Genomic DNA, 11,361 nt, shown 5'->3' with positions numbered 1-11,361 from the left:
GGTGTTAAAAATTATTTATTATTACCCGGAAAACGCCCGGCACACCGGCCAGGAGCGGCAGCCACCTTGGGGGCGGCTGGGGGGTTTTTCAGGACAGGGGTGAGACCCGTCCCGTTCCGCCCGTGCCTCCCCCGGGGCAGCCCAGCTGCAAGTCCGGGAAAAGAAACGGGGCCGTCTCGGGAAGCCGCCTTCCCGGTGCAGGGGAACAAGGCGGAAAGGCAGAGCCACCCACCCCACAAAGGCCTGCGGGGGAGGAGGGGGCAGCTCGGTGGGGACAGGGACACACACAGCACACACCCCCCCCGTCCCACGGCTTGCCCTTGGGGCAGCCAATTTCATGCCTCTCCGGTTGTGGGTCACAGGCTGGGCCCTCGCCGGAGCAGAGGGGATATCGCCGGGAGACGCCGGAGCAGAGGTGGGGGTCAGGGCTCTGTAACTCTACTCGCCCGGGTTCATCCTCCCGCCCGTCTCGGCGGAGCTGATCCCCCCGGGAAGGGGCTCTCCCGGAGGCTCCGGCCTGGGTCTTGCTGCAGGGAGCCCCGGGGAGAAACCTGCCGCAGCCCGGCGGGGCTGAGAGCCAGCAGCTCCGGGCAGGGCGGGGGCTGGGAACGCTGCCGGTCCCTCATCTCCGCGGGGAGCGGAGGAATCACTTTTAAGACAAATAAAGTCCAAACACTGTCTCATGTTAAATGCGGCTCCCCCTGACCTGCGCCTCCAGGCTGAGTTCCCCTTCTCCGTGCTAGGCGGCCAAGGGCAGTCTCGGATCCGGGACGAGGGGGGGGGACGAAGCAGGGCCCCGCTGCCCCGACCCTGGCCCGGCCCCCCCGGGCTCCTGGGGAGCGCAAAACGCGCATGGTGACATCGCAAGACTGATCGGATTTGCACGGCCAGCAGGAAGTATCTGAGAAGTCAGACCTTTATCTCCTCTGGAAAACATCGTGCGGACAGACAAGCTGCAAACACCCTCAAATCCTTGCGGCGGTTTCAGGCTTCCCAGCCAAGCGCTGCTCCCATCCCAGTGGAGCCGGTGGGAAACTTTCCGCCCAGGGGAGGTAGATCGGGCCAAAGCTCGGAGGGAAAGAGCAGGGCAGCCCCGCCGCGTTTAGAGCTTTGTCCTGCGAAACAGCCCACGCCTCATAGTGCCTGGAAGGTATTTCGTTTTTAAAAGTTTTCTTGACCATTGCCAGACACGGGTGCATCCTGGCCACTGGACGCGTGTGTCAAACCGCTGTTGCATTTACTAAACGTGAAACCGTCTTCGGTCGTTTAATTTTCCCGTCCCTAAAATAACCGTATTGCTTCTGCCCTGCGCGCTCTCCCCTTGGAAACGCAACGAAAAAGCGCTTTTGTAATTAACCGGTCGCGTTAAAAAGCTTTTACTGGAGCGCAGAAAAACGGCGGGTCCCGGAGCAGCGGTACGGGCGCGATGGCTGCAGTAACGCCCAGGTGCTGGGAGGGGGGCAGGGGGGAGGACGACGAAATCCCAGATCGCGCTCTCTTCACCAGCGAACCCAGCACAGTTACAGGCAGAAAAAATTATAAGCAGGGTAAAATTGAAGTTTTTGATTTATCTGACCGGCTCCCAGCTTTCGCTTCAGCCGGGGCGCGGGGGGGGGGGGGAACCCACCTTCAGCGCCCGAGGTGTAAGAGCCAGCTTAATTGTCAGATTCCAGGCACGGATCCCAGGGCAGGAGGGGAAAATCCACGGTGGCATTTGCTATCCAAGTCCTCCTGCCCCGGTCACCCCTCACGAGTCACTGACGGAGGCGGAAAGCGGCGACCGAGCCACGGCCCGGGCGCACCTCCCGTGCTGCCCGCGGCCTGCCTGAAAAGCGGGGGGTGGGGGTACCAAAACCGAAACAACACGGGACGGTTTTATTCCGGGCTTTGCATAAATTGTCCTGAAATAAAGGGAAAACTCTTCGGTGCTTTCGGGCTGCTGCATTCGCTTGCCGTGCCCTGGCATCTGCCTGCCCGGCTGCATCGGCGGTCTCCAGCCGGTTCGCACGGGGGAAAGGGCCCGGTGCTCTCCTCAGTGCACGGCAGCGATGAGCTGGGACCCGACAGCGGCGGGCAGGAGCCCCGGAGGCCGAAGGCCGAGCAGCGGCAGCGGGAATGGCAGCGGAGCGGCCGCCTCGCACCTGCCCCGCCGCCGGATAGCGGGGCTGTCCCGGAGGAGCCCCCCCGGCTCACGGCGCAGCAGTCCCGACCACCGGGCAGAGGCGAGGCCCCTCGCCAAGGCCGCCTTCACGTCAAGGTGAAAACTCTCTTTTTTCTTGCGCAATGCCCGACGACGGGGAGGCCAGGGCCGCGGAGCGGGGCTGCTCCCCCCGCCAGCGGCCCCGGTGCTGCGAGCAGAGCGGGGCGGCCGGGAAAGGCGGGCTTCGTTAGAGCTTGAAAGGACCGGGGAGGGGGGCGGAAGAAAAGAGTAAAGGGGGGGGGGGGAGGAGGGGGAAATATTTAAAAAAAAAAAAAACCACAAACAAAAAAACCCCAAAACAACAAGAAAAAGAGAAGGTTTTAGCTGCAGCAGAGTGGAGCGCCTGGACAGCTCCAAAGCCGTTTTTCACTGCAGAAATCCAGAGGGGTGAAAGCAAATCTGTCCCCGGCCCCAGCCGCCTCCCGCAACCGGGCAGTGCGGCCCCCCCGCAGCCCCCAGGCCCCCTCCGGCACCCCCAACGGGACCCTGCCCCAGCGGACACGGCCAGCAGACCAGCTATCACGCCGGAAGGATTTATTCAACGCGGACTCGCCGTTTTGTAGCATCCCTTTCCAATTGTTTGAAATAAATATCTGGCCAAAAGACCTTGGGGACCCCTCAGGGACCCGCGGACATCTCGAGGTCCCGGCGGCTCCCGCCGCCTACGATGGGAACCGGGAGATTGGCACAAGTTCTCGCAAGGAAACCCTAATAGGCTATTTCTGGACTACTGGCTCTTAACAAATCTATAGCACCTGAAGTGTTAGCACTCAATTAGTGACAAGGTTTCAAACCCCGGCGTTTACTGGTGAGGTATAAACAGAGTCCCCGGGAGATAGCCGGGAATTAGAGCGGGAGGGGGCCCTGGACATCTTAACCGACTGGGATTAAAAGGAAAACTTTTTAAAAGGCCCCATCTCTCTCTGAACAGTCCGAGGTGTCGAAAGCTCACGAGGACAGAGGATGTGCTCTCCGGAGCTAATTGCGGGGTTGGGTTTTTTTGTTTGTTTGTTTTCAGCAAAAATTAAAAACAAAACCAAAAAAATCAAACAGCGATAACACACACAAAACACACACACGCACCCCAAATTGTATTTAGCAATCCCGGAGAGAAGTAACGAGACGGTGTGGAAGACAACCCTCACCTGCGAGGGGCTTTTCTGGGCGTGGGGGCCAGGCTCAGTCCCGAGGGGCAGCGAGAACAAGCTGCAAACCGCGTGAAGGCGGCAGGACGGAGCAGGGCACCCCCCGCTTTGCCCTTGCAGCCAGGAAAACATCATCGGCTTTCCTCACCCCGTCTCCCCCACGTACGCCCACGGGGCATGGGGCCCGGCGGGACGGGTGGGCTGGAGAAGGTGTTTCAGGGCGTTCCTCCGGGGTCCTGTCTCCCTTTACTCCTTTCTGCATGTTATTTAAACGCGATTCTAATTTCGCGCCCACTGGCCTGTAACCGAAAGTGGCCCCACAGAGGATAAAAGCGGCGTGGGAGAGCTCGAGGTGCGGGTGATGCATCCCCTTCACCCCCGCCCCGGGGGCTTAACCGGGACACCCGGGCAGGTCACCCCGGGCTGGGCAGGACGGGGACCGAGAGGCCTGAGGGCTGCAAGCAGGGTCCGGAGCTGGGTGAACCGGTTGCCTTTGTCCCCTCTGCTCGGCTGCCCTCGGCCGAAACGCCGTTTGCAGTCGGAGCCTGGCTTCAGCGGGCTGCTGGAGAGCACCGGGAAAGGGGGAAACTGGCGGGGGGGGGGGGAGAGGAATGGGTGCTGAGCCCCGACCCGGAAAGTCCGTGAGCTGCTGTATGTCAGTAACATTCATCAATCAGCCGGACACAGAGCAGACCTGGCCTCTCTTTGCGGAGTGTTTGCTTTTTCACCAATTATTGCGGCCCTGCAGCTCTTTTTGTTGATACAGTAGTTCTAAAAAGTGCTAATGTTCATTTATCAGGGGGCCGAGCCCGGGACTCCCACTAGTTGTGATTCTTCCAAAAATATAAACACGAAGAGAAGGGCTAAGGCTAAAGCCCCCATTTGTTTCTAAACTGCAGTATTAAAAGTGATGCATTGTTGAAGATAAAGCGGAGATAACGCTGTCTGTCTCCAATGAATGTCTCCCCGACGCATTAATGACATTCCAAATGATAGCTCCGGCTTATCGTTCAATTAATCACTTCCACCCTCTGCAGCAGGGCCCACATCGATCGGGAGCCGCCGTGTGATTGGGGGTCTGGAGGAAACCCGGCAATCCTCAATTCAGAGCAGTTTGTCGGCCGGCAGCCCTCCCGCCCGCGGACGCAGAGATGCGCTCCCGACCCGGAGCGGCCGAGGTCGGACCCCCACCGGGGCGGGTACGCTTTGCCCTCCGGATTCACCGGGCAGAGGGGGACCTCGGGGGCAGGCACTGCCTTGCGAGCTCTGGGCCTGACCCGGGAAGGGCGTTTTGGGCCCAGGATGGAGGAAGGGAGCGCTGAACCCCTTCCTATGCGAGGCACAAGGCCGGACTGTGCTCTTTTCGGACGGACGGACTGAACGCCGTTTCTCCCGTCCCGAGGGAGGTGGATGCCACCAAGGCAGGAGAACCTGCGGCCGCGGATCCGGATTTAGGGGAGGATCGGGATCAGTTCGTTAGTTTAGTGTTCATCTAACCTGTCCCGATTAACTTCTAATAAAAAGGAGGCAACGAGGTTCGACAGACCGCCGGGCGGTGCGGAGGGCGAGGGGCGCAGACACCCGGCACAGTCCTGCCGTAGGCCCCTCCTAAACCGAGCTGCTGAGGCTGCCGCCACCTTCCCCGGGCACTTCAGCCCTTCTCCTGCAACCGAGGAAAGTCCCCTCCGAGCTGTTTCCCAGGGAAGTCCCCAGGAAGCGCAGCCGCAAAGAGCGAGATGGCCGCTTGCCGTCCCCCTCCCCTCATTAAACAGCAATATTTCAGGCCTCCTCGTACACACTAATTGCTCCAACTGTGATCTCAAAACCCCTATCTGGTTCGCGGACAAACCGCTCGCAGGACAGCACCGGCCAGCGGTCCCAGAGAGTGGGACGAAAGTCACAATATCACTCACAAAAATATTGTTAACTAAATTCTCCAGAAGGGAGCTCGAGGGTGCTGAGACACAAAATCTCGGGGGGGAGTGGGGACAGCGGCAGGTACATTCAGGAAGGAGCAGCCCAGAGAGTGCGGCTGCGGGCAGGTGCCCGCGTTTTCACCCGCCTCGGAGGGTTTCCTCTGTCTGCGGGAGGAGGAAGGATTTGCAAAACTCGCCCTGGGACCCCCCGGCCTCCCCGGGCAGGGTTTGGCCGAGGGACCCCCCAACTCACCGCATTCCCACGGGGCTTCTCCTCTCGGCTCCCCCGTCCCTGACTTATCACCCACCGCCCTCGGCCGCGCCGGGGCTCAGCGGGGACGAGCCGGTCCCCGTGCCGCTCGGAGCCGGGCGGTCCGCACCGAAGAAGTCGCTAGAGGAGTTTGGGGGTTTTTGTTTGTTTTTTTTTTTTTCCCCCTCCCTGGCCCCCGAAGCCCGAAAGCGCCGGAACGCCCCTCCCTAACCTGCGACTTTGCCGCTACGATTTATTTTGGCGACTCCAAGCGCGTTAAATTAACGAGCTCCCACTTCTGCCCCGTGAATCCAGGGCCCCGCGGGCAGCCGTGCGCCCACCCGGGCTGCGGGGACCTGGCCAGCACCGGGGCTCGGCCCCGGCTCCCGGCCGCAGCCCAGCGGCCGGTTGCTTTGACTTGTCCCTCTCTTGCCCCCAAGACCCCTGTATATTTTGCAACGCCTTCAACCCGCGTTTCCTGCAGTGCTATTTTTTTTGTTTGAAAGCTTTACAAACAGGCGGGGAGTATACCCAACCGGCATTCCCCCGTCCAAAGCCAGGCAGGGGTTGTTTAGGGTCTGTCTCCTATCAGCTGGATTTTGCAGGCGCTCTGCTGCTTCAGAATATCTGTATAAACCTCAAGCGTGGATTTCCCCTTGAGCGCGCTTCACACAACGGTAAACTCCCATTTTCTAGTTCCTGCGATCGGATATTGCAGAATAACGAAAAACGAAACCTCCGTTCCCTCACTTAAAAAAAAAAAAAAAATGAAATCAGCACATATTTAGTTGATGGTTTCCTCCCGGCCTGTTTATTTAATCTGACTGTATGATAGATGGCATCAGATAGTGGCTTTGTACACATTAGGCCATTCTGGATTTTTTTTTTTTTTTAAATGGATCAACAAACTCAGCGGGAAAAAGCTGGATAAATACAGTGCTGCCCCTTTAAATGAGTGGGGATGTTTTTGAGATGTATTACTATATTAGGTGACATGGAACTTTGCATCTCTCATACCATCACTGCAATGTTGGCCAATAGAAAGCTAAAGTCACCCAAAAACTGCCTAGTCCCTCCTTCCCTTCCCTTATGGTCTGGTCCTACCTGCCTCCACCGCACAAGTCAAGGCTACTCGCTGGAATGCTATGTGCCCCCTCCGTGAGCCCACGCTCCACCACTGCTCCAGGTTGGCTGCTCCTCACCTACTTTTCCATGACCCTGGGCTCCGGCCGCTGCCCCGCTCTCCTCCGCAATGTTTCCTAGCCCTGTGACAACGACACCCTTCTCGGTCAAGGATATTTTAAACCTGGAACAGCATCAGAGCGGCCTGGCCTCCATGGAGCTCTCCTCGCTGTCCTCCCCCTCCTGCATGCTGGCCACCTTCAAGCAGGAGGCGTACAGCGCCGAGCCCCCGGCCCTGCCCGACCTGCGGGAGGAGCTGCCCGAGGCGCACCCGGCCAAAACCGCCGCCGCCTTCCCCGGCTCCTACTACGTTAAAAGCTACGTGGAAATGGACTCGGCCAAGGACGCCAAGGCGGACAAGAAAGGTAAAGCCAGCGAGTAACGGCCGCGCTGGTCGAGGCTCGCCGGTGGCCTCCGAGCAGAGGAAAAGGGAGGGGAGGGGGAAGGTGACCCCCCAGCCCGGGGCTGGGCGCTCGGCCGTGGGTGGCTCGGGCTCCCCAGGGGCGGCGGGGGACGAGGGGACAGTGCGGGGCTGCGGGCAGGAGGCCGCGGGGCCCGGGGAGCGAAAGCATCTTCATCCCCTCCCAGGCCCCGCGGTGCAGGAGCGGGACAGACCCACCGCGGGGAGGGTCCCACCGACCCCGGCCCAGGACACCCCCGCGGCTCCCCCGAGGGGGGACTGGGGCCGCGATGGCTGCCCAACGGGACGGGCAAAGCTGCAGGATGATACGCGAGGCCTCGAGCTTGTCCAGAAATTAGGCGACAAATCTAATTGCTAATTCACTCGGCTGAGCGTACCCCCACGGGGTCGGGGGGAGATTCAGTACAAAGGCTATATGCGATAGCTGTGGGATAAATGCGATAAATGCAAGCTGTGGGACAGACGGTCGCGACTCAAATCAGTGCATGGAGCATCCTTGTTTTCAAACAAACAAACAAAGACCGACGGAAAATTGCTAAAGAGGTACTTAAAGAGCGAGGCAGGGCCGGTCCCGCTGCCGCAGGAGCGGGTCGTCGCGGCGGCCCGCGGGGCCGGGGAAGAACCGGGGCTCGCTCCCGGTGCACGCTGTTTATTGAACACTGCTTTATTTTTTTGCACATTTTTTTTTCCTCCCCCTTTTTCCTTTGGCCGTTTATTTTGCTGCAGAACTGTGTTCCCTGCACAAAAGCCTGGAGCAGGAGAAGAGAGACCTGGAAGATCCCGAGCGCCCCAGACAGAGGAAAAGGAGGAAACCTCGCGTCCTCTTTTCTCAAGCCCAAGTCTACGAACTGGAGAGAAGGTTCAAGCAGCAGAAATACCTCTCGGCTCCCGAGAGAGACCACCTAGCGAACGTCCTAAAGCTCACATCCACCCAGGTGAAAATTTGGTTCCAGAATCGAAGGTATAAATGCAAAAGGCAGAGACAGGATCAGACCCTCGAAATGGTGGGCATCCCTCCCCCGCGGAGGATAGCGGTGCCGGTACTGGTGCGCGATGGGAAGCCCTGCCTGGGGGAGTCTTCTCCCTACAGTTCGCCGTACAATGTCAGCATTAACCCCTATACCTACAACGCCTACCCCGCGTACACTAACTACAACAGCCCCGCCTGCAACGCCAACTACAACTGCAACTACCCGTCCGTGCAGACCATGCAGCCCTCGGCAGCCGGCAACAACTTCATGAACTTCAGCGTAGGGGACTTGAATTCAGTGCAGACGGCCATCCCGCAGGGGAACGCGGGGATCTCCACGTTGCACGGGATCCGAGCTTGGTAGAGCCGCCCCCGCACCCAGCCTGCTCCCCTCCGTGGACCACGGCTGCCGGCGAGACCCCGGGGCCGGGCATGGAGGGGCTTCGGCCGCGCCTGCGAGCCGGTCTCGGGACACTTCCAGGCTGCGGGGAGGATGAGGACGGTTCAATGTAGCATCCCGGCGGAGTTCACTAGCATGGCGGCCATTTCCAGCAGGTCCGAGGTCTTCAGTATTCCGTGCGATGGCCGCGCTCCTGCGGGGCCAGGCGGGCACCGCGCAGGGAGGCTCAGCACTGCCCGCACCTCCCGACCCGTCCGCCCGGCCCCTCTGGCTCCCCTTTCCACCGGGGTCTTCGCCCCGGTAATTCCCCTCCTTATTTCCTACAAAGCAGCCGGTCATTCTGCTTGACTTGTTCCCAACAACAGCGAGCCAAGCCGTGCAACTCCTTCCCCCCCCCCCCATAATTTTTACTCTATACTAATTATTGAGATCCACATTTAATTTTTGCACTTCCCGTACGGTCCCCGCTGTCCGGCCAGTTAAGCATCCCGCCAGCCCCCAGGTCTCCCCTTGCGAGGCTGCTAACGCCAACCCCGGCTGCGCCCCGCAGGCGCCCGGGGCCGGGCCGGGAGCGGGGCCGGCGGCGGCTCTCGCCAGCGCGCGAACGAGGACAGACCCCCCCCCCCCCGGCCGAGGAATACAGACACTCCGACCTGCCAGGTCCCCGTAGGGTTATGCACTAAAACGTGAGTTAGTATTGAAATGCACTGTCCGCCCCTCGCCCCGCCGCCCGTTCGTACGTTTTTCCCTTTGCTGTACAAGCTGATGGAGATCAGCGAGTTGTCATTAAAGAGAGTGGCTTAACCTTGCGCGTCCCTGGCGTTCCTTGTGCGGCCCGAGCCCCCAGCATCCCCCGGCGACAGCAGCCCGCACCGCGGGGGCGGTGGGATGCGGAGCCGCCCGCCCCAGGGGCTCTCACCGCCCGCACGCTGCCGCCTCCTGCGCTCACGAGAGCCTTTCCCTGCCGGTCCCCCCCTTACCCCTCACCCCGCTTTGGGTAGCCCCGCCGTAATCTCAGCAATTCCCGTTTTGACGCCTGCAAACGGTACTTGTATTTTAACGTCTTTTGCAAATAATTTGAAAGCCGCTTTTGGGCTCCCAGCCCGGGCAGGACCGCTATGCACCGCTCGTGTCCCGTGTCGTCCCCCCCCACCCCCTCGGGCTGGGGCCGGCCACGTTCCCCCCCCGCGTCGGTGACTCCGCCGCTCCGGGAGCCCGTCACGGTCCGGAGAGGGGGACGAGCGGCTGGTTTCTTCCTTGTACAGAAAGGCAATGCAAAGGGGAAAAACCATCCCAAGCCATAAAAACAAGGGGACCGGCTCTGCCCGAGGGGAACTGCCCCCCGCGCCCCCGCGGGAGGTTTCGGCAGCCCCTCTGCACCCTGTCTTCATGGGGCAGAGGGGAAAAGACCCCCCCCCCGCCTGCCCCCAAACTGCCCAGGGGCAGCGAGCAGGGCTCCCCACCGCCCGGGTCCCTGCCTCTCCTCTGCCTCAGCCCCAGCCCGCCGGTCGCTTTTACAGTAGTCACTATCAAATGTCAATTATTGGGAGTGAGAAACAACAAACATTGTAATTTAGCGCAGTCAAAACATCCTCTGAGTGTCTGAGATTCTCCGGCCCGGTGATAAGGCGATTAGGGGAACCTGCAACCTCTCCTGCCTTGGCCATATCGGCCCCATCAGTAAACAGGGATGGAGACAGGGTGGCTGTGGCCCTGGGACATAGGATGAAAGCTGCCGGTGAATGGAAGCTGCCTGCAGCCTCCTATCCCTCTTTCCCAAGGGGACCAACCTCACACACACCCCGAGGTAGGATTGCACAGATAAGGAGCTCCAACCTCCTTCCCATCTCGGCGAATGGAAGAGAAGCCCTTGGTGCTGCTCACAAAGCCCCAAATGCAGCATGGAGTGTAGACACCTGTCCAGGGCTCCGGGCTGGGCAAAGGGTGGCCTTCTGCCACCCCCCAAGGAGACTGGGGACACTGATCCAGAGAGGCAGAGGGACATTGGGTCTATTACAACAAAGGGGACCAGAGCCTACCAGCCTGAAGCAGGGACACACAGCTGCCTGCCCCTCAGTGCACAAGAGCTGGGGCCAGCCCCACAGCTGCACAGCCCAGGAAGAAGCAAAGGCTACTTCTCCTCATTTGAAACCATTCCAATCCCGGTATCACTGGCCGCATGATGACTTTTGCATTCTTCCCATACAGACTTTGCATTGGAAAGACTCACAGATTACAGCAGAAGGTAGAGAGGAAGCAGGTTAGCCAGAAAACACCCAGCTTTAAAAGGGCCAAGGGTATCTACCTTCCTGAGAGCCCCAGGGAAAGCATGGGAGGGGGCAGAAGAGAGCTGGGTTTAAACTCTGCCACTGTTGGATGCTGTGGGGGAGTTGCAGTTTGGTGTCTCAGTTTGCCTGATCTGTAAAACGGGCACTGCTGCCATCCCCACTCTGTGACACGGGCGTTCACTGGCAGTCAGATCCTGCCACTGCAGAGCATGGCCAGGATCAGAGCTCACAGGGAGCCCTCAGGAGACAGGACAAGTCCTGCATTAACATGAGGGAAAGCATTAAGATTAGCTAAAACTTGAACCACTACTTTCAGAGGCTGGCCCTGAGTAGGGCACTTAAAGTGGTCTACAAGATGGACTGCACAGAGGCTTCAGGAAAGCCTGGGAGAAAGTAACTCCACACCTCAACACAGCACGCCTCTCACTTCCATCCTCTGAACATCCTTTCCCTTCCTCACATCCCTCAATTTCTTTGAAGCTGTTTATTTGCCTGCCATAGTATCTCAGAGCTACAACTATCAGGGAATCAGACTGGCTGGTGGGATTTGGCCTGCTGTCGCTCTGCAGAGGCTGTTCTGGGCACTGGC

At 59.8% G+C, this 11,361-nt stretch overlaps 1 protein-coding gene across 1 annotated transcript; it reads left to right on the top strand.

The window, feature by feature from the left end:
• Positions 1-6,614: 6,614 nt before the first annotated feature.
• Positions 6,615-9,288, top strand: NKX2-5 (NK2 homeobox 5). The gene is made up of 2 exons (XM_075766206.1): positions 6,615-7,058; positions 7,841-9,288. Exons 1-2 carry the CDS (start codon positions 6,764-6,766, stop codon positions 8,446-8,448), a joined length of 903 nt encoding a protein of 300 aa, XP_075622321.1. The 5' UTR covers positions 6,615-6,763; the 3' UTR covers positions 8,449-9,288.
• Positions 9,289-11,361: the final 2,073 nt, after the last annotated feature.

The sequence above is a fragment of the Balearica regulorum genome, chromosome 14 (genome assembly GCF_011004875.1).
Source record: "Balearica regulorum gibbericeps isolate bBalReg1 chromosome 14, bBalReg1.pri, whole genome shotgun sequence".
Taxonomy (NCBI): Eukaryota; Metazoa; Chordata; class Aves; order Gruiformes; family Gruidae; genus Balearica; species Balearica regulorum.
This window is presented reverse-complemented; position numbering and strand designations above follow the sequence as displayed.